At 43.6% G+C, this 23,365-nt stretch overlaps 1 protein-coding gene across 2 annotated transcripts in view; it reads right to left on the minus strand.

Annotated features, from left to right (window-relative positions):
* Positions 1 to 14,038: 14,038 nt before the first annotated feature.
* The window catches only part of orai2 (ORAI calcium release-activated calcium modulator 2), a 59,894-nt gene continuing 50,567 nt past the window's right edge, over positions 14,039 to 23,365 (minus strand). For both annotated transcript variants that reach the window (XM_068010120.1, XM_068010121.1), the window contains exon 2: positions 14,039 to 16,689. In XM_068010120.1, the coding sequence (XP_067866221.1) occupies positions 16,138 to 16,689 (552 nt within the window). In that variant the 3' untranslated portion in view covers positions 14,039 to 16,137. The remainder of the gene's footprint in view (positions 16,690 to 23,365) is intronic.

The following is a 23,365-nucleotide window of genomic DNA, read 5'->3' on the forward strand; positions in this document are numbered from 1 at the left end:
ACACTCACTTTACTTACTCTCTTCCTTTTTAATTACCTGTAGAAACTCTTGCTATCTGTTTTTACATTTCTAGCTAGCTTCCTCTCATACTCTAATTTCTTTCTCCTGATTAACCTTTTAGTCATTCTCTGCTTTTCTTGGTACTCTGACGAATCATCTGACCTGCCACTCATCTTTGCACAATTATATTCTTTTTCCTGAAGTTTGATGCTTTCCTTAATTTCTTTAGTTAACCATGGATAGTGGGTCCTCCCCTTAGAATTTTTCTTTATAGTAGGAATATACTTATTCTGAGTTTTCTGAAATATCACCTTAAATGTCTGCCACTGCTTCTCTATTGATCTATCTCCTAGCTTAGTAACCTAGTTCACTTTAGTTAGCTCAGCTTTCATGCCCACATAGTTGCCCTTATTTAAGTTTAAAATACTAGTCTTAGGCCCACTCCTCTCTTTCAAACTGGATGTAAAATTCTAACATATTGTGGCCACTGCTTACGCCAATGAGAATAAAACATAGTTCTCAAGCCATGTGATACAGAATGTATAAGAAGAAATACTAATTCCTGAAAAATTAAATGGCTTCATAACTCAGGGGCATCTTTCCTGTTTTTGCCACTTTCAAACCTCCCAGGGTCGCATGGTTCTGTGTTTTTTTAAAAATCTAAAACTAAAAGTGCAATTAATATATTTGCCTGATTTATTGATTAAGAACCTGCAGTATAAAAACCATGGATGATACTGATGAATCTAGAAAATTTTAACTTGTGTATGTATACAGTATATAATCATTTTAAACTTTTGGCAACCCCAAAATGAAGTTCAAAGATTTCTTTGGAAAATTATAATGTGTTGGCAGCCCCAGTAAGCCTTTGTTCCTAAATTGCTCAAATTCTAACTTTTTTTTGAAGGATTGGATGATGCCTTGTGCCAATTCCATTCCAGCTATCTAAGTTCAGTTGCATTTTCCAGCTGCTGTCAGATCTCTGAAAAGTCTCTGGTCAAGTTGGGCCAGTCTAAGTGTTAAAATAGTTAGCATTTTGATTAAAGATCAAGCAGGTTCTTTTCAAAGGAAAAGGTATCTTCATAGGGAATGTGAATAGGATATCTGGGATAAATTTCCTCCTGCAAATATCATCTAAGACTGTTTCAAGGAACTTACTGAAAAGAACTGCAAGGATTTCAGGATTGTCTTTTTATGCCATTTGTCATGAAACCATTTTTTTCTCCTCTGTTTAAAACAGTGTGCCTTTAAGACAGAGAGAGAAGATTTTAGATTCTTTGAGATCAGTGTGCCACAACAATCCTGTTTCCTAGGCAACAGCAGGTATGCTGTAATGTTTCAATATGACTGTGTGCAGGGATTCGCTGAAATTTGTCTGATCTGGAACCCAACGAGGTGTGCTTACTAAAAACGCTGTCTATATCTCAGCAGAAAATCTATATTGAGCTCAGACTGTATTTGCCTAAGGAGAAAAAACCCTCGAAAGAACATTTTCATTGTTGGAGGTAGTAAATTCCATTTTACTTTGAAACTCGAAGAAAGTCTTTGTTACAGAAGTGACTCTCTCTATTGCCTGTTTGTGTTTGCTGGAATTCTCAGTAAAGTTTCTACTGAAGGACTGCCAATTTGAAGATCTAAGTAGACCGGTTGTTATACTCTTCTTTGAAAGAACGGTGTGATGCCTGCTGCTGCTGAAGTAGTTTGAATGCCTATGAAAGACTGCTTTGTAAATTCGCCTGGAGACTTCGAGTGGCATCTGACTATTCTACTCGGGGACACCTCAACTGGGAACATAATCCACCAGCACTTACAACCCAGCTACTTATTTTATTCCTAAGAAACATCATTTTAAAAACCAGTTAAGCATTGATTTTTTTTGAACGTGTTTGTGCATGGGGGTTAGGATAAATAAGAAGTTATAAATTCTTCTAGATATAGGTTTATCTTAATAGTGTTTAAGATTTAGTTTTTTAATAAATAGTTAATTTGTTGTTGTCTAAAGATACCTGGTTTGGTGTATTTTATTCTGGGGGTTAATAAAGTTTTTGATTTGGCTATTTTTCAGTTAGGCAGGAAAATTTTAATAATATGCTAGGACCTGTGGAGTGATGGGACTGAATTGACAGTGCATTGCTCCCGCCTCGGTCTGTAACACATTTTAAACCAATAGTTCAGTTTACATATCATGTAAAGGTTTTCATAGTACCCTTAGTACCAAAGAATAAGGCTGGTCATTGAGCTCTTTGCTAATGATATGTAAAGCTGGTCTTTGCATTCAGTGTGTGAGGCCAGTCACTATGCCCTTTTGTATCACTGAGTCTGATCATTGTACTTTTTGATATAATAATGCAAGGTTGGTGTTTGCACTTTTTGATATTCTACTGTATATGTTTGCTTCTGTATATCATATCACTTGCTAATGAATTTGGCCAAGTAATTTATACCTGTACATATTAGTTTGGAGGGAGGTGTTCTCCATGTTCCGAGACAATAGAAGAACATGATTCGGGGTTGACTATCAAATCAGTAAAAAAAAAACATGAAATTAGTTGGCGGTTATAAAAAAAAAATCAGTTGGTTCATTGGGTGTCTTTCAGGGAAAGAAATTTGCTGTCCTTACTGAGTCCGGACTATATGGAATTCCAATCCCACACTAACATGGTTAACTCTTAACTGATATCTGAAGTAGCCAAGCAAGTCACTCAGTTGTATCAAATCACTACAAAGAATATGGACTGCAGTGGTTCCAAAGGGCAACGAGAGATGGGAAATAAATGGCCAGCCTTACTAGAGATGCCCACATTGCAAATAAAGAATTAAAAAAGTTGGATTATACAGAGTGGAGAAGACAAGCAGAGCAAATCAAAAACAAAGGAAAAAGAATAGAGCTAGAAAAGATAATCAGCTGGTAGATTGCAGTTTAATTGTAGTGCCAATACATCTGGTATATAGCAACTAGGGGTAATGATTGTCTCAAAACTAGAACGGTCAACAGCAACATTGGATATATAGAAGCCAATACTAAAGAGGAATTGCAAAAGACCTGGCTAAATATTGATTATCGAATGGGAAGGGTGCAATCTGCAGGATTATAAACTGCTCCACCAAGATAGAAGGAACAAAGTGAGGGGCGTGATAATAACTGATAGAGAAACTGGAACCATACAGAGAGGAAGCCAGAAATACTGCAAATCGGTCAAAAGGGAAAAATAAATATCGCCATCTGTTCTAAACACCAAGGCACGAGAAAAACTAGACCCAGAAATATATGCTGAAACAGGGGAGTGTGTGAGGAATCAATGAAGCTCAGGGAAGTTTCAACTTGAGGGATAAACTGGGAGATTCATATGGGGGTGAAAATTTGCTCATGGATACAGTATTGGACTGCTAGTCTGAAAACGGTCAAAAAACCTACTCGCAGGTGGGGAATTTGGAAAAAATATGGGCCTAATAGTATGCAACAGGTGGGGATAATAGGGGTCATGCTTCTTTATCACTACGATTGAGTCCATCTGCCCCTACCACTTTCTTCCCTTCCCCAATCCAGCAAGCCAAACTTCCAGTTTCCCACTGACAAGCACTAAACTCATATCTCTCGTTTCTTTCCTTCATGCCCTCTGAACTCATCTTGTCCATGAGACCCACCTCCTGTGCTCTCGACCCTTTTACCCCAAAATGATCAACCAACTTCACTTCCTAGTTCCCATGTTTGCTGATAGTTAACTGTTGCCTTTCCTCAGACACTGTCACCCTCCCCTTCAAATCGTGCATTATCACCTGCCCTTTTCAGAACAAAACTACCATTGTCACACCTATCCTTGTTAACTACCACCTCTTCTCCAACCTCCCTTTCCACTCCAAAGTTTTTGAATGTTGTTACCTCCCAAATCCATGTTTGGATCCTTGCAATCTGGGTTTCCACCTGTCACATCACTGAAACAGCCCTCACCAAAGTCCTAAATTACATTCTCCGTGACTGTGACTATGGTAAACTAACCCTCCTTGTACTTTCAACATGTCTGCAGCCTTTGACATAGTTGCCCACAGCATCATCCTGCAACACCTCTCCATCATCCAACTGGGAGGCACTGTCCTTGCCTGACTCCATTCCTATCTATCCAGTCATAGCCAGAAAATCATCTGCAATGGCTTTTGTTCCCACTTGGCTCTTGGAATACAGAGAAGAATTTCAAAATTTGCCAATGATACCAAACTTGGAGGAGTGGCAAACAGTGAGGATATGAACTGCCTGCAGGCTAACAGAATGGGCAGACAAGTGACACGTTATTTAATACAGACTAGTGTGAAGTGATGCATTTTGACAAAAGAGAGAGGGTGAGGCAATATAGACTAAATGGTGCAGTTCTAAAGTGTGTGCAGGAGCAGAGGGACCTGGGGGTGCATGTGCATAGATCTTTGAAGGTGGCAGGACATATTGAGAGAGTGATTAGCAAAGCATACGGGATCTTGGGCTTCATAAATAGAGGTATAGAGTACAAAAGCCAGGAAATTATGCTGAATCTTTATAAAGCTTTGGTTAGGCCCCAACTAGAGTATTGCATCCAGTTCTGGATGACCACATTTTAGGAAAGATGTGAGACTACCAGAATGGTTCCAGGGATGGAGATTTTAGTTATACGATTAGATTGGCAGAGCTGGGGTTGTTCTCCTTGGAGCAAAGGAGATTGAGAGGGGATTTGATAGATGTGTACAAGATCATGACAGGCTTAGATAATTAGACGTGGAAAAACTGTTCCCATTAACTGATGGACAAGGCCTAGGGGACACAGATTTAAGGTTTTGGGCAAGAAATGCAGGGGGAATATGAGGAAGAATTTTTTTTACACTGAGTTATATTGATCTGGATCTCGCTGCCCATGAGGGTAGTGGAAGCAGAGACAATCAATAATTTCAAAAGGGAATTGGGTGAGTACTTGAAGGAAATAAACTTGCAGGGCTACAGGGATTGAGTGGTGGAGTGTGTTACGACTGAGGTGGGAGGAGTGCACTGTTGTTCTCTAGTCCCACTTCTTCACAGGTAACATATACTTAAATGATTTACCCAGTTACCGATATGACTAATTATATACTTTATTTTAGTTTCAGAATAAAATCCACCTACCAGATTTCTTTAATGAACAAGATTGTTAATTATAAGACAAGACTTATCCAGTAAAGATGCAAAGCATTAACAGATTGAAATATGAAAGTTCCCTTTTAAATACCCAGCACGCGCGCACACACACGCTAAAGAGAAAAAAAAGAAATTTTCTCTGCAGAGGTCTTTTACACAAAAAAACCCCAAGAAGGATACTTTGGCCAAATACTTGTTAATTCTTGAAGAAAAAGGATGAGATATATTGTATCCCCAAATGACATACAGTCTGGTGGCCGACTACATGTCGACGGGTCACAGGGATCTTTTCAGGAGCAGTTCTTTTCAGGCAGCATTGAGAATTAATCTAGTAGGCTTTCCAGGAGCTTCTCAGGAGAAATGTGGCATCAGGGGTTTTAGCACTCACACACTGAATTTATCAGCGTCTCTTAGAGAGATGGGAGGAAAGATGAGCTGGATGTTTCTTTCAGCAGGCTACATACCCAACTGCCTTCAAAATAGTCCACACCCTAACAGCAACTTAAAACCTCCTGACCACCATAAATCTTGACATGTCACTTCTCTGTAAACAACTCCCCTGGCCACCAAGGTTCCGGTTTTCATTTAGCTTAAGGCATGTGACATTCAGTAAAGGTTGTTTTCAGACGAAATCTCAAGTCCTAAAGTCCTTCCAATGACCTTTTAAAAAAAAAATCCATGGAATCTCTTCAATTCGAAAACATGAGACCTGAAAAATAAAATATAAAAATGGAAGCACTTTCATAACAAGTGGGACTGATTAGATTGCTCTGCAGAGAGCTGGCATGGACTCAATGGACTGAATGACATCCTCTATGCCATAAATGACTCTATGTGGCAAGGCATGGCAGATATTTTAGCTAAATTAGTTGCATTAGTTTCCATGAAGGAAGCTAAAGTTTTGGTGGTATTTCAAGGAAAGAGGAAATATCAAGATTGATAAAAACAACAAATGAAGAGATAATGGACAGGCAAATGGCACAAGGGTTCTGACCCAGATGGACTGCATCAAGAGTACCAGGACACTTAAGGTAATGTCAAATACACCAGTCAGCTATCATGAGGGGAACAGGAGAGATGCCCAAGGATTGGAGAAGATTGAATGCAAACCAATTCACAAAGAACTACAGGGCATTAACCTTTCCAGTAGATTAAACATCACAACACATGAATATAATTTTGGGCCTTTAATAGTTTCATTCTTTTGTGTTCAACATGACAGACCTCTCTTGTAGGTGAGCCTTCACACTATGTGAGAGGGTGCTTTTACTTTTCCAGCATTCAAGGTAACATGCCCAGGGACCAAATAGAGAACCTCCTTCACTTCAAAGGGTCATTTGGCTTACCAGTTATATCAAGTAATCTTCCTAACTTTGAAATATGCCAAAATAACACTTAATCAGAAAGTGACAATCCATTTATTAAACAGCAAATATCAAAACAGTAGATATAACTTGTTTTTTTCACAATTTTTAAACTTAACCATCTCCTTGAGTAAGTAAGAGATAGATGTGACTGCTCTGCTGACTATATTTGAATGCTGGGATGACTGAGACTAAACAAATTTAAATGACTGTCTTTTAAACACAAAGAGCTCCCAATCAAACACATTTGAAACAATCCCATGTTTGTAGTTAAATTGAATGGCTTGGCCCCTCTATCATAGCACTGGCTCAAACAAATGACCAATTCTTGTCGCTCAAATTTGCTGCTGATGAATTTGAGGTGGTTGCAAGAAACATAATCCAGGAGTGTACCAAATACACTGATGTTTGGGTAGAATAGAAAATTGTGCTGTTAAGCATAGTTTGCTGTGGAGAAATGCAAAGCTATGAAATTAGGGAAATAAGCAGTGGGAATATAAGGGTTTCAGCAGCAGATGAACTGAGACAGGGGCAAAGCAGGGCAATGTCACGGAGGTGGAAATAGGCAGTCTTGATGATTGCACAAAATTGCTGTTGGAAGTTCATCTCAGGGTTAAATATGAGACCAAGGCTGTGAACAGACTGGCTTCGTCTCAGACTGTTGCCAGGGAGAGGGATGGAGGCAGTAGCGAGGGAGTGGAGTTTGGAGCGGGTTCGAAAACAATGGCTTCAGCCTTCCAAATATCTAATTGGAGGAAATTTCTTCTCATCCAGTACTAGATGTTGGATAAGCAGTCTATAATTTAGCAGCAGTGGTGGAGTTGAGAGAAGTGATGGTGAGGTAGATCTGGGGACCATCAGCGTACATGCAAAAACTAACGCTGTGCTTGCAGATTATGTCACCGATGATTATGGCAGTATGTCGATGAGAAATAGGAGGGGCCAAGGACAGATCCTTGGTGGACACCAGAAGTAACAGTACAGGAGCAGGAAGAGAAGCCCTTGCATGCGAGACTCCGGCTACAATTAGATAAGAATGGAACCAGGTGACAGCAGTCCCACCCAGGCGGATAACAGTGGAGATGAGTTGGAGGATGATGGTGTGGTCAACCATGTCAAACATTGCGAAAAGGTCGAGGAGATAAAGTTTACCTTTTGTCACCGTCACATAGGATGTCACTTGCAACTTTGATAAGACCCGTTTTAGTACTGTGGCAGGGCGGAAACCTGATTGGAAGGGTTCAAACATGGAATTCTGGAAAATATGGGCAAGGATTTGGGAGGTGACAACACATTCAAGGACATGAGAGGAAAGGGAGGTTGGAGATGGAGCAGTAGTATGCAAGGATGGTGGGGTCAAGATTTTGTTTTTTGAGAGGGGTGATGATGGCAGATTTAAAGGAGGGACAATATCTGAAGAGAACCGTGACCAATATCAGCGAACATGGGGACCAGGATCATCATCAGCACAGTGTGGGCGGCACAGTGGTTAGCACCGCAGCCTCACAGCTCCAGCGACCCGGGTTCAATTCTGGGTACAGCCTGTGTGGAGTTTGCAAATTCTCCCTGTGTCTGCGTGGGTTTCCTCCGGGTGCTCCGGTTTCCTCCCATATGCCAAAGACTTGCAGGTTGATAGGTAAATTGGCCATTATAAATTGCCTCTAGTGTCGGTAGGTGGTAGGGAAATATAGGGACAGGTGGGGATGTGGTAGGAATTTGGAATTAGTGTAGGATTAGTGTAAACGGGTGGTTGATGGTCGGCACAGACTCGGTGGGCCAAAGGGCCTGTTTCAGTGCTGTATCTCTAAAAAAAAAAGTAAGGCAAACAAAATCTTATGAAGCATAGCCAGGGAGATGGAATGCTAGGAAAGTATCAGGAAATGATGTTCCAAATCTTCAGCACTTTTTTGCTTGTGTGCCAATGTGACAGAAGATGGCATGGCAAATTCAGCCAGGCCATAACTTCCAATCACACTGTCCCATTTCTCCAACCCACTCTCTCATTTCATGAGGCTCTGTGCCAGAGGCATGGCCTTTTAAGTTTGCTCTATTGAAACTGGCAATAGGAACATTGGAAAAGGAGCTCCTCAAGCCTGCTCTGCCATTCAATTAGATCATGGCTGATCTGCACCTCAACTGAATGTAGGCACCTTGACTCCATATCCAATGGTACCCTAACCTACCATATTCCATTAGTCTTGAAATCTCCAATTGTCATCACATCTACAGCCTTTTGGGACAGGGAATTCCAAAATTCTACTAGTGCATGTGTGGATAAAGCACTTCCTAAATTCTCTTCTAAATGGTCAAATTCTAACAATGTGAGATAACTGCACTAACACTCTTGAGCATCCCTGATTTCACTCACTCCACCATTGGCGGCCACACCTTCAGCTACCTAGTCCCTAAGCTCTGGAATTTCCTCCCTAAATCTCTGTCTATCTATCCTCCTTTAAGGCACTCCTTAAAACCTAACTCTGACCAAGCTTCTGATCATCTAACCTATAATCTCCTTATGTGGCTTGGTGTCATATTTTGTTTTATAATGCTCCTGTACAGTGCCTTGGGGTGTTTTATTATGTTAAGTATGCTAAATATAAGTTGTTGTATTTGTTACTGTCTAGCTAGGGCTTCAGTTATGCCTGGTTTATGATCAACACTAATAAAAATTAAAATGCTACGTGGGGGAGGAAGGAGTGAGTTGGATGGTGTGGGCTAAATTCTGCATTTCACCCTTGGGACAAAGGTTCAAATCCAGTCCAGCCAAAGTTAAAGCTGCCTGCAGGTTGCAAGGCTAATTCATTAAAATCCAATTGGCTCACATTATAAAACTGCCTCTAATTTGGCATTAACTCACAATCCTATTCCAAGAAGCCACAGAATGGGAAATGGAAATGTCACACTGATGCAATGGAAGGACCATTCCTGAGCTTGGGACCATTAAAGACATAGTGGGGGCAGTTATAGTCTCCATCCAATGGTGCAATGCAGGGCACCGACTGCTTGATAATGGAATTTATTTTGTTCCTCAGTGATAACATTCCTCATTTCAGCAGCACAAAAAAGAACAATGCCTTGCTGAATCCAAACTGATTTAAATCTTTGGAAAAGGAAACAAATAAATGAGTACAGAGAGTTTATACATTTGAGGAACTACAGGAAATATTTATATAGTTTCACTGTAATTAACTCTTTCTCTTCTTCTAACTATACGAGGACTCAAGCAGACCGAGCTTTTAACAAAGAAAACTGTTAGAAACACAAAAATAAAAGCAAAATATTGCAGATGCTGGGCGGCACAGTAGCGCAGTGGTTAGCACCGCAGCCTCACAGCTCCAGCGACCCGGGTTCAATTCTGGGTACTGCCTGTGTGGAGTTTGCAAGTTCTCCCTGTGTCTGCGTGGGTTTCCTCCGGGTGCTCCGGTTTCCTCCCACATGCCAAAGACTTGCTGCTTGATAGGTTAATTGGTCATTATAAATTGCCCCTAGTATAGGTAGGTGGTAGGGAAATGTGGGGACAGGTAGGAATATGGAATTAGTGTAGGATTAGTATAAATGGGTGGTTGATGGTCGGCACAGACTCGGTGGGCCGAAGGGCCTGTTTCAGTGCTGTATCTCTAAACTAAACTGAAATAAAAACAAGAAACGCTGGAAATACTCAGCAGGTCTGGCTGCACCTGTGGAGAGAGAAGCAGAGTTCTGAAGAAGGGTCACTGACCTGAAACGTTAACTCTGTTTCTCTCTCCACAGATGCTGCCAGACCTGCTGAGTATTTCCAGCATTTCTTGTTTTTATTTTATGTTAGAAACACAAAGCAGGCCCATCAGCATCTGTAATAGCAAAATACAGAAACAGAAAAGACTCTGCAAGCTTTCTGGCAATTCCAAAGGTAATTCCCTTCAAAAGGCCACTCCCACAGATATCAATTATCCCAATATCTCTGCAGATAGCCCGGCCATCCACCATCTCCCCCTCACTACCCCCCCACCATCTACCACCCCACCCATCCACCATCTCCCCCTCTCTACCCCCCCCACCCATCCATCTACCCCCTCTCTACCCCCCCACCCACCCATCCACCATCTCCCCCTCTCTACCCCCCCACCCACCCACCATCTCCCTCCCGCTCAACCCATCCACCATCCCCGCTTCTCCCCCCCCCCACCCATCCGTCTCCCCTTCTCCTCCCCCACCCATCCACCATCTCCCCTTCTCCTCCCCCACCCATCCACCATCTCCCACCCCCCCCCAACCCATCCACCATCCCCGCTTCTCCCCCCCCCACCCATCCACCATCTCCCCTTCTCTCCACCCCCCCACCCTTCCACCATCTCCCCTTCTCTCCACCCCCCCCACCCTTCCACCATCTCCCCTTCCATCCATCCCGTCTCATCTCCCTGCCATCCATCCCGTCTCATCTCCCTGCCACATCCCATCTCATCCCCCTCTACTCCCCCCATCCCATCTCTTCCCCCCCATCCACCCCATCTCATTCCCCCCCCCCATCCATCCATCCCCTCTCTTCCCCCCATCTCATTCCCCCCCATCCATCCCATCTCATTCCCCCCCCCATCCATCCCATCTCATTCCCCCCCCCATCCATCCCATCTCATTCCCCCCCCCATCCATCCCATCTCATTCCCCCCCCCATCCATCCCATCTCATTCTCCCCCCCCATCCATCCATCCCATTCCCCCCCCCATCCATCCATCCCCTCTCTTCCCCCCCATCTCATTCCCCCCCATCCATCCCATCTCATTCCCCCCCCCCATCCATCCCATCTCATTCCCCCCCCCCATCCATCCCATCTCATTTTCCCCCCCCATCCATCCCATCTCATTCCCCCCCCCATCCATCCCATCTCATTCCCCCCCATCCATCCCATCTCATTCCCCCCCCATCCATCCCATCTCATTCCCCCCCCATCCATCCCATCTCATTCCCCCCCCATCCATCCCATCTCATTCCCCCCCCCCCATCCATCCCATCTCATTCCCCCCCCCCATCCATCCCATCTCATTCCCCCCCCCCCATCCATCCCATCCCCCCCCCCATCCATCCCATCCCCCCCCCCCATCCATCCCATCTCATTCCCCCCCCCATCCATCCCATCTCATTCCCCCCCCCCCATCCATCCCATCTCATTCCCCCCCCCCCCATCCATCCCATCTCATTCCCCCCCCCCCATCCATCCCATCTCATTCCCCCCCCCCCATCCATCCCATCTCATTCCCCCCCCCATCCATCCCATCTCATTTCCCCCCCCCCCATCCATCCCATCTCATTCCCCTCTTTCCCCACCCCCCCATCCATCCAATCTGTTCCCCACTCCCCCTCCACCCACCCACCGAATCTCTGCCTCTGCCATTCGTCCAAACTCTTTTGCCACCCCCCTCCCCACCCCCCCAAAACCAATCCAGGCATCCATCCAATCGCTCTAGCAAGTTTTTCTACATACTCCAAACAGTTTGTCCCAATCATATGATTAAAGTTGTTGGAAGCAGTCAATTTTAGGATATGACTGCTCTTCAGTACTTGGCTGAAATGTTAACCCATTTTTGTCTTTCAACTGCCAAATAGCTCACTGTATATTTCTAGCATTTTCCATTTTTATATCAGATTTCCAACATTCATAGTCCATTTAAGTGCTAGACCTGGCATGGTCCAACATAGTTGCATTCTTCTCATCCATTAAAATGTCAGCAATGCACACCAATTACCACAGTGCCATATCACTGAGCTGCAACCCCTGCTGCCAGACTTTTACTAGATATTGGGAAGCGGATTATCACAAGCAGAATAAATCCACCAGCAGCACACTGGGCTGCTAGTGTTAAATTCGAACCGTGACCTTTGCATAGCTTAGAGTTTATTAATAAGAAAAAAGCACAGTTCATTCTTTTACCAAAAATGGCATTATTAAAACTTATAGAATGAACCAACACTGCAGCATTAAAGGATAACAGCAGTCAAACAAAACTTTCAAATACAGCAAACCTCTACGGAAAGAAAAGAATTAAAGCATCAGGAATGACAAGATTTAGATTGTAACTTTATGGTGAAAACAAATGTGATCTTATTCTATTAAAATCAACCTATTCAAGCTTAATTTAGCCATTGCTCTGGTCATTAATAGGCCTATTTTGTGGTGATGCCTGAAAGAATCCTCAGCTGTCAGAGACGTTGAATTAAGTTACGAATGGCCACACTATGCAACATGCCTTACACAAGTTTCACTTGCGAATTTTGTGTACAACTCCCTTCAACCATGCTGGAGAATGGAGCACTTTTCCTTTCAAATCACCCAATGTCTTTGTCAAGCAGCCCCAAAACAGGTAGAGCACAGAGAGAAGCAAAGTGGAACTCCTGCTGTTTCACCAGTCTGCCACTACTCCACTTCCCACGTCAGCTATGCTGTGGCCATTCTCAGTAAAATGGCCACATTAAGGCCCAGCTAAATGCTCTGAGTCTACTGGACTGAGATGCAGCAAACTAAATTCACAAAGACCCTTTAGCCAAAAAGACAACTTTCAAGCCAACATTCTAGGCTGGATTTGAATCCAGTGTCCAACCCACTGCAGGATCCAGTACTAAAACTAAAACTATACTATTCAGAGACAGCTTTTATGTCCTGACAGTATCTTCAAGTCAGTGGATTACTCAGATGTTGTTAATACTTTCTGAAAGTACCCCACAACTTGTTTGAGTGTTTTTGCCAGTGCTACTGTTGCATCCAAGTGTCTTCTTTTGCTAGGGAAGTAGCTTTATTCCAAGCACTAATGCTTGCAGATGTCCTGGCTGAAACTAGGAATTCATCACCAGGGAATGGTTGACAAGGCCTCACCATTCTGTGGCACAATGTGAGAACCACTGAAAAATTACGGAACAGAAGGAGGCCATTCAGCACATTGCGTCCATGCCGGCCGGAAAAACTAGCTTCCCCATCTAATCCCACTTTCCAGCACCTGGTCCGTAGCCTCGCAGGTTACAGCACTTCAGGTGCATGTCCAGGTACCTTTTAAATGAATTGAGGGTACCTGCCTCCACCACTGTTCCTGGCAGTGAATTCCAGACACCCACCACCCTCTGGATGAGAAGGTTTTTCCTTATGTCCCCCTCTAATCCTTCTACCAAACACCTTAAACCTCTGCCCCCTGGTAATTGACCTCTCTGCTAGGGGAAACAGGTCCTTCCTGTCTACTCTATCTAGGCCCAGCTAATGCAGTGTCTAGCGATGGGCTACCCTGACAAATTGCAATCAGAGTAAAGGCAATCATTTTTAGGAGAGTTGAAAAACCATGTGTAGAATGTGAAAGGACAGATTGCAAAGCAATATTAATGCACGAAAATCTAACAGAAACCACAGTTCTCATACTTCTGAAGTTACAAAATCTATTTTGCAATACTTTATTTCAAAAGTAAATTTCATTTCTCCAACAGCTACAGGACAAATATCCATGCAGCCACCAAGCTAGCAAAACGATAAACAGTACCACACAGAGTATGTACAAGCCTTGCAAGCAGAAAATACTAGTCCAAGTATCAGAAGATTTTTATTTGAAAAAGGCAATAACTTTTTTGCCCAGGAGTTTTGTTTATAAAATTGAAAATAACAGTATACCAACTGTTGCCTCTCTTGCAAGTTACTGTAACTATAAGCTTTGTAATAAAGCACAGGAACCAAACTGCACGCTACACTTCCCTTGGACCTAAGTCACACAAGTTTTCAACCCCATAAAGATTAAGACAATTAAGTGTTCACATGAAACACAAAGGGTTGGCATATACATACAATATACGTGGGAAGCTTAAGACGACATGCTGCCTGATCCAAGGAACAATCAGACCATAATAATGTATTTAAAAAAACACCAATAATCGCATATCAGCAGTTGTAGGTCACTGGTTTCAGTAAAAAGGCCACAATTGTAGTTAAGCTTGTTAAAGCTGTACAAGTAAATATCAAAACAACAAACATGCAATAGTTGGTCTCTTGATTGATGTGTGCAATGGGGCTGAATTGGTAGCCCTCAAAATTTCTATCTTACAAACTCACAAGTCTGCAAACCAAAGTGTGCACTCCAAGTAAATGATTCCTAATTTCCCCACCCTCTAAGAAGTATGGATGCAGCAGCCCAATTTCCTCTTCACCAATCAACATCTCCAAGGAAATCCAGATATACTTCCTTCCCCCTTGTGCCCCCTCTGCCAGAGGCAGGTAATAAAGATTGAGGTCCAAATTGGGAAACATTTGGATTTTTTTTCTATAATCATAATTGAAATTGGCTCAGCTCTGATCACTCCAGATCCCATACAAGAAAATGTTGTATCATTTCTTGTAACTGATATTTAGCAGAAAAATTAGCAATTAACACTGTGACAATTGGCTTCTTCTTTATTCAGACTCAGTAATCAAAATCCAGAAAATTTAACTGAAAAAGGTGAAGGGCCAAGCTCCACAGTGCAGGACAGTACCATGATTGAAAGGAGTAGGTGAGGAGAGGTCAATATAAAGCAAGTAGTGCCCAGATGGTGCAAAGCCGAATTTTAAGGTTACATCAGAAAATATTTCTCCCTCTTTTCATACGAGTTCAACAGATAAGAGGCCTCAGTTTCAATCCGCATCAACAGTGAAACTGCCTGCTGAGATCAGAACAGTTGAAAACGCTGGACAGCAATGTACATGTCAGGGTCTAGGGTTAAATAAGGTGATCCACATGAGGATTTTAATAGCTTATTGTTAATAATATGGAGGCATAGTGGCACATCAGTGCGTGTTAGCACAGAGTACAGGGGCACAGTTAAAGGCTCCATACCGCTGAGCTCCTGATTGCTTTGCAGCATTGCCGCCGCGGGCTAATGCTGATGTCAAGTGGGCAGCGCCCACTGGGTTATAAACTCCTCTGATGACCAGCTAGGAGCAGCAGTGGATATCATTTAGTCCTGCAGGAGCCTAGCAAGAAAAAGCAGGTTTGATTTTTTATAAAACTATTAACAATTTCAGTGTAGGGTAGGAAGGGGAAGAATCTACAATCTGTGACATTCCAGAAACATGCTAAACACCACTGCGTAACAACACATATCCTTGGATCTTCTGTTCAGTTACAGCTCTTCATTGCTTGTCTGATTGATCACTCTCTCTGTATGCCAGATTCTGACCTATATTTTGACCTATGCTCTCTCCTGTACTGTAACAAAATGGTGGACTGGAGAAAACTTGGAATCGGTCCACATCTGGTCATCCATTTTAATCTGGACTGGTGCCTCGAGTCTTTGGCCCTGCAACGAATTAAGCTTTTTTTTTTAAGCCAGTGTCCTTTTTGTTCAAATCACAGTTCATCAACTGTCGGCACAGTATCCATGCAATCTGAAGCACTTTTGGATTTCCTTAGAATTCCAGTTTACATCTTTATTCTGTGACAAAGGGAAAGAGTTGCAAAAGCTTTGATATTTTTCTTCTCGGACAATATAGCAAGCACTGTAACCACAAAGACAATTAAAAGCCACAGCTGTAAACCTGGATTCCTGAATATAACAGGAGAGCCCACATGGCACTTGCAACTGAGATCTAATGAGTGTAGAAACCCAGAATCCCAGGATAGTTGAGCAATTAATCTTTTTTTGCTATTTGCTACTTTTTCAAACCATTTGCAAGACCCGGTCATGGCCATCCAGCTGTACCTTCAGCTTATGCAGCTCTTCAATTTCCTGATTGTGACGCTCCGTTTTGTGCCCTACCAGTGAACGGTAAAAGTGTATGGTGAAAACTACGAAAATAAGGCCTACTGGTACCATGATAATAGTGGATGCCAATGCTGCATTCCACCCAGTGTGCCCCCTTCCTGCCTGGACCACATCAGTCTTATTGTCCTTCGTCACATCACTGTCTACTGGTAGGAACTTGATCCAGCAAAGCAGGACCACCTCTGTGAGAAAGAGGAGGATGCCGAGCGCAGTCGAGAAGCCCCAAGCCAGCTCGATGTAATAGTGCATGCGCTCATGGGGTGACTCGTTGACAGAGTTGAGATTGTGGATGTTGCTGACTGCTTCCACGTTAGGGAGGATGCAAGTGCTAATCAGAAGGGCAAAGAGGTGGACAGCAACCAGCACGGTTGTGCAGGCACTGAAGGCAATGAGCAAGAATGTGGGATAGGTGTACTTCATCTCCAACTGTACTTCAACCATGGCAACCTACAAGAAAAAAAAAGAAAAACTCATTGAAGATTATTTGATATACTGGCACTAGAATGTCAATATCACATGGAAATCACAGCAAGATTAATTCAGGCAATGTCACACTGGTGACATAAAGAGCACTCTTCTGCGCTGGGCTGGCTGGGGCAGTGCGGAGGGAGATATTCCTGCATTTAAGTATGCTATATCTGTCCTAGATACTGTTACTGTGTGCTTTATATAGACAGCATTCCAACCCCTACATCACCAGTCACTTTGATGAACGTAAAAACTCACATTTAAAAAAACATTTCATTAGATAAAACAATTTTCCATTTCGCTTAAATGGAAATTCGTAATTTTGCGTCAGTGTTGATTTATATAACAGCATGAACCGTACAGTGGTTACAAGCAATGGATGCAGTTTATTAAGGCAAAAATACAAAACAAACGTAGCACAAGAGAACATGATAAATAGAAGACTTCTGCTCACAGAAAGCAAGAGGATGATTAATAATGTGGTCCGATTACAGACGTCTGGACCAGCAGGACCGTGATGCCCTGTGAACAGAGCGCTGTACAGTAAATGGGATTAGACATTTGGTGTGGCATCCATGTGAATCAATACTGGCTGCTGAGGCTGTTATGTGTAATGGAACCATTCACAATCATTTCCTTGGCAACTCTAGGCCCATAAAAGATTTTTGAAACAATAACTACTGCAAAAGGGAACAAATTCAGGAATTTAACCACTTTTAGAATTGAGACACAAGTGCAGGTCAAGACACATAATGCAGAGGTTGAAAGGAGTAGATGATGATGAAGCAAACTATGTAGTGATCAAGTGATGTTAGGTTTTAGCCACTGAATGTCTAAATAATTATTTTGCCCTGTACCTCCAGATTTCTCTTCCAGCAACATGAGATGAATTGCCTATTTTCATTTCAAAGGAGAAAGACAATCAATATGGTTGAGCCCAAGTAGTCAGTAACCGAGGCAGAGAATATAAGAGCAGGGAGGTTATGCTGGAACTGTATAAATCATTGGTTAGGCCACAACTTGAGTATTTTGTGAAGTTCTGGTCACCAAATTACAGATAGGATGTAACTGCACTAGAGAAGGAACAGAGGAGATTTACGAGGATGCTGCCGGGACTGGAAAAATGTAGCTATGAGGAAAGATTGGATAGGCTGGGGTTGTTCACCTTGGAATACAGGAAGCTGAGGGGAGATTTGATTGAGATGTACAAAATTGTGAAGGGCCCCTGGTAGAGTGCATGAGAAGAGCCTATTTACCTTAGCAGAGAAGTCAGTGACTACGGGGCATAGATTTAAAGTGATTGGAATAGGATTAGAGGGAAGATGAGGAACTTTTTTTCACCCAGAAGGTAGTGGGGGTCTGGAACTCACTATCTGAAAGGGTGGTAGAGGCAGAAACCCTCAACTCATTTAAAAGGTGCCTGGATGTGTGCCTGAAGTGCTGTAACCTGCAGGGCTAAGGACCAAACGCTGGAAAGTGGGATTAAGCTGGGTGGCTCGTTTTTCCCCTCAGCCAGCAGACACGATGGACCATGTGGCCTCTTTCTGTGCTGTAAACTTTCTATGATTCTATGACTTACTCAATAGAAAGAAAACTGCCCTGGTCACAACTAACATACTTCCACTCCATTTTGGCTAAATAATTTTATCATGAGCAAGGACATCCCTGCCTATACCATCTGTACAGTGGCCATGGTATAACAGCAGTACCAATTCTCCTCATACTTAACAGAACAGTCTACAACTGTTGAGCAAACACTCCCTCCTCTTTTCCACACAGCAGCCCAATAAACAAATTCCTTGTCTTGACCACACAGCATGGATGTAAAGTTGGTTGACAGATAAACAAAGAGTAAATGTGTATTACTTAGACTGGGGAACAGTTGGGTACTGCTGTATCCCAGGGGTCACTGCTGGGCCCGCTTTCGTTCTTAGCATAAATAGATGATTTGGACATGGGAAGAACAATCTTGAAATTTACTGACAACATAAAACTAGGGGTTTTGCAAGCAGCAAGGAGAACTATAAAAGACTTCAGGAAGACAAAGGTTAGGGGAATAGGAAGACAGGTGGCAATTTAAATGGCTAAGTGTGAGGTAATACACTGTGGAACGGGAGTATATATTTATTGGAAAGATAGTGGGTAGGCAGTGGCGTAGTGGTATTATCACTGGACTAGCAACCCAGAGACCCAGGGTATTTCTCTAGGGACATGGGTTTGAATCCCACCACAGCAGAAGGTGGAATTTGAATTTAATTAATAAATCTGGAATTAAAAAGCTAGTCTAATGATGGCAATGAAACCATTGTCGATTGTTGTAAAAACCCATCTGGTTCACTAATGTCCTTTAGGAAAGGAAATCTGCTGCCCTTACCTGGTCTGGCCTACATGTGAATCCAGACCCACAGCAATCTGGTTAACTCTTACATGCCCTCTGAAATGGCCTAGCAAGCCACTCAGTTGTACCTAACCGCTACGAAGTCAATAAAAAGGAATGAAACCGGACGGACCACCCGGCATCGACCTAGGCACCGGAAACAACCCAGCCCTGTCGATCCTGCAAAGTCCTCCTTACTAACATCTGGGGGCTTGTGGCAAAGTTGGGAGAGTTGTCCCACAGACTAGTCAAGCAACAGCCTGACATAGTCATACTCACGGAATCATACCTTACAGACAATGTCCCAGACACTGCCATCACCATCCCCGGGTATGTCCTGCCCCACCGGCAGGGCAGACCCAGCAGAGGTGGTGGCATAGTGGTATACAGTAGGGAGGGAGTTGCCCTGGGAGTCCTCAACATTGACTCCAGACCCCATGAAGTCTCACGGCATCAGGTCAAACATGGGCAAGGTAACCTCCTACTGATTATCACCTACCACCCTCCCTCAGCTGATGAGTCAGTACTCCTCCATGTTGAACACCACTTGGAGGAAGCACTGAGAGTGGCATGGGCACAGAATGTACTCTGGGTGGGAGACTTCAATGCCCATCACCAAGAGTGGCTCGGTACTCGGTACCACTACTGACCAAGCAGGCCGAGTCCTAAAGGACATAGCTGCTAGACTGGGTCTGCGGCAGGTGATGAGGGAACCAACACGAGGGAAAAACATACTTGACCTCGTCCTCACCAATCTGCCTGCCGCAGATGCTTCTGTCCATGACTGTATTGTTAAGAGTGACCACCGCACAGTCCTTGTGGAGACGAAGGCCGGCCTTCACATTGAGGATACCGTCCATCGTGTTGTGTGGCACTACCACTGTGCAAAATGGGATAGATTTTGAACAGATCGAGCAATGCAAAACTGGGCATCCATGAGGCGCTGTGGGCCATCAGCAGCAGCAGAATTGTACTCAACCACAATCTGTAACCCTCATGGCCCGGCATATCCCCCACTCTACCATTACCATCAAGCCAGGAGACCAACCCTGGTTCAATGAAGAGTGCAGGAGGGCATGCCAGGAGCAGCACCAGGCATACCTCAAAATGAAGTGTCAACCTGGTGAAGCTACAACACAGGACTATCTGCGTGCCAATCTGCGTAAGCCACATGCGATGGACAGAGCTATGCGATCCCATAAACAACAGATCAGATCTAAGCTCTGCAGTCCTGCCACATCCAGCCGTGAATGGTGGTGGACAATTAAACAACTAACTGGAGGAGGTGGCTCCACAAATATCCCCATCCTCAATGATGGGGGAGCCCAGCACATCAGTGCAAAAGATAAGGCTGAAGCATTTACAACAATCTTCAGCCAGAAGTGCCGAGTTGATGATCCATCTCAGCCTCCTCCTGAAGTCCCCAGCATCACAGATGCCAGACTTCGATTCACTCCGCATGATATCAAGAAACGACTGAAGGCACTAGATACTGCAAAAGCTATGGGCCCTGACAATATTTCGGCAATAGTACTGAAGACCTGTGCTCCAGAACTGCTGCGCCCCTAGCCAAACTGTTCCAGTACAGCGACAACACTGGCATCTACCCTGCAATGTGGAAAATTGCCCAGCTATTACACAATTACACAAAAAGCAGGATAAGTCCAACCCAGCCAATTACCGCCCCATCAGCCTACTCTCAATCATCAGTAAAGTGATGGAAGATGTCATCAACAGTGCCATCAAGCGGCACTTGCTTAGCAATAACCTGCTCAGTGACGCTCAGTTTGGGTTCCACCAGGGCCACTCAGCTCCTTATCTCATTACAGCCTTGGTTCAAACATGGACAAAAGAGCTGAACTCAAGAGGTGAGGTGAGAGTGACTGCCCTTGACATCAAGGCAGCATTTGACCAAGTATGGCATCAAGGAGCCCTGGCAAAACTGAGGTCAATGGGAATCAGGGGGAAAACCTTCCGCTGGCTGGAGTCATACCTAGCACAAAGGAAGATGGTTGTGGTTGTTGGAGGTCAATCATCTGAGCTCCAGAACATCACTGCAGGAGTTCCTCAGGGTAGTGTCCTAGGCCCAACCATCTTCAGCTGCTTCATCAATGACCTACCATCAATCATAAGGTCAGAAGTGGGGATGTTCGCTAATGATTGCGCAATGTTCAGCACCATTCATGACTCCTCAGATACTGAAGCAGTCCATGTAGAAATGCAGCAAGACCTGGACAATATCCAGGCTTGGGCTGATAAGTGGCAAGTAACATTCGCGCCACACAAGTGCCAGGCAATGACCATCTCCAACAAGAGAGAATCTAACCATCTCCCCTTGACATTCAACTGCATTACCATCGCTGAATCCCCTACTATCAACATCCTAGGAGCTACCATTGACCAGAAACTGAGCTGGAGTAGCCATATAAATACCGTGGCTACAAGAGCAGGTCAGAGGCTAGGAATCCTGAGGCGAGTAACTCACCTCCTGACTCTCCAAAACCTGTCCACCATCTACAAGGCACCAGTCAGGAGTGTGATGGAATACTCTCCACTTGCCTGGATGAGTGCAGCTTCAACAACACTCAAGAAGCTTGACACCATCCAGGACAAAGCAGCTTGCTTGATTGTCACCCCATCTACAAACATTCACTCCCTCCACCACCGACACACAGTGGCAGCAGTGTGTACCATCTACAAGATGCACTGCAGCAATGCACCAAGGCTCCTTAGACAGCACCTTCCAAACCCGCAACCTCTACCAACTAGAAGGACAAGGGCAGCAAATGCATGGGAACACCACCACCTGCAAGTCACACACCATCCTGACCTGGAACTATATCGCCGTTCCTTCACTGTCGCTGGGTCAAAATCCTGGAACTCCCTTCCTAACAGCACTGTGGGTATACCTACCCCAAATGGACTGCAGCGGTTCAAGAAGGCAGCTCACCACTACCTTCTCAAGGGCAATTAGGGATGGGCAATAAATGCTGGCCTAGCCAGCGACACCTACATCCCTGAATGAATTAAAAACTTGTGGGTGTGGATATACAGACACCTCAGGGGTCAAATGCAGAATTTGTCGAGAGTGAGGGCAGTTAGATAAAGCTGCATATAACATTAAATGTATTTTATAAATAAGGTACAGGAATAAAAAAACATTGGTTAAGCCATAATTACAATCTTGTGCACAATTTTGGACAGCCAATTACAGAAAGGGTATTATAGCCACAGAGTACAGATTCACCAAGCTGATGCCAGGGATGGGAAACTATAGTTATGCACTGATAACTATCTTGAGATATAGGGATTATTTTCACTAGACCAGAGAAGGCTGAGAAGATTTAATAGCAATTTTTAAAATTGCTAAAAGATTTTCATAGAGTAGCTAAGAAGACTATTTCCTCTGATTGAGGAGTCAGTGGCAAGGAGTTATCAATTTAAAATTGTAAGGAATTTAGGAAAATTGTTTTTATACACAGGGTTGTTGATGTACGGAATACTTTACTGCAGGGTCCTTGATGCAAACATCTAGACTCTCATCAGTCATTTAAAGGAGCCACATGATGTGCAGTTTTGGGCAGTAAACAAAGCACCTCAAACTGCTAGAGACAAATCAAACTTCTTCATAAGATTCCTTTCATTTGTTGCATTCTATTGCTAAAAACTTCTCACTCTAATAGATCAATTAATTCCTTCTGGGTAGGAGAATTTAATGAAACAGAGATGAATTTGCCATACAGCAGAAATGCTCCAACACTGCCATTTGACAGTCCAGGGAGATGGATGTGCCCAGGGTGGTTGTGGGGCCGCGTGGGGGAGGGGCAGTGGGTGCAAAACAAGCTGGCTTTACTGGTTCCTATTTTGAACTTTAACTTTATTTAGGCAATCTCTCCATCAGTAGTTTTCAGTGGTGCAAGTACCCAAAGCAATCCCATGACTAAGCAACAGGCAGGCAAACAAATAAAACAAATATCTGAATTTATGTAGTGCATTATCACATTGACCAACCACCTGATGGGAATACAAGTTATCTTTTGGAGTGCAGCGTCTGTTGCTGTGTATGGAAACCTGGTCAATGTTCTGCACTAGGAATATCCACAAAACAGCATAACTAGAAGTCAGTACTTAATTCGTCTTTTTAATTATTTTGGACGAGGAAGGAATGGCGACTGGGGCACCAGGAGAACTTAAGGAGACCTACAAGAAGAATCCTATTGATTGCATAAGCAAGGTTGCTCGGTGAAACAATCCTCACACATTTACAAAACATTACTG

This window comes from Heterodontus francisci, chromosome 30, assembly GCF_036365525.1.
Source record: "Heterodontus francisci isolate sHetFra1 chromosome 30, sHetFra1.hap1, whole genome shotgun sequence".
In the NCBI taxonomy this organism is placed as follows: Eukaryota; Metazoa; Chordata; class Chondrichthyes; order Heterodontiformes; family Heterodontidae; genus Heterodontus; species Heterodontus francisci.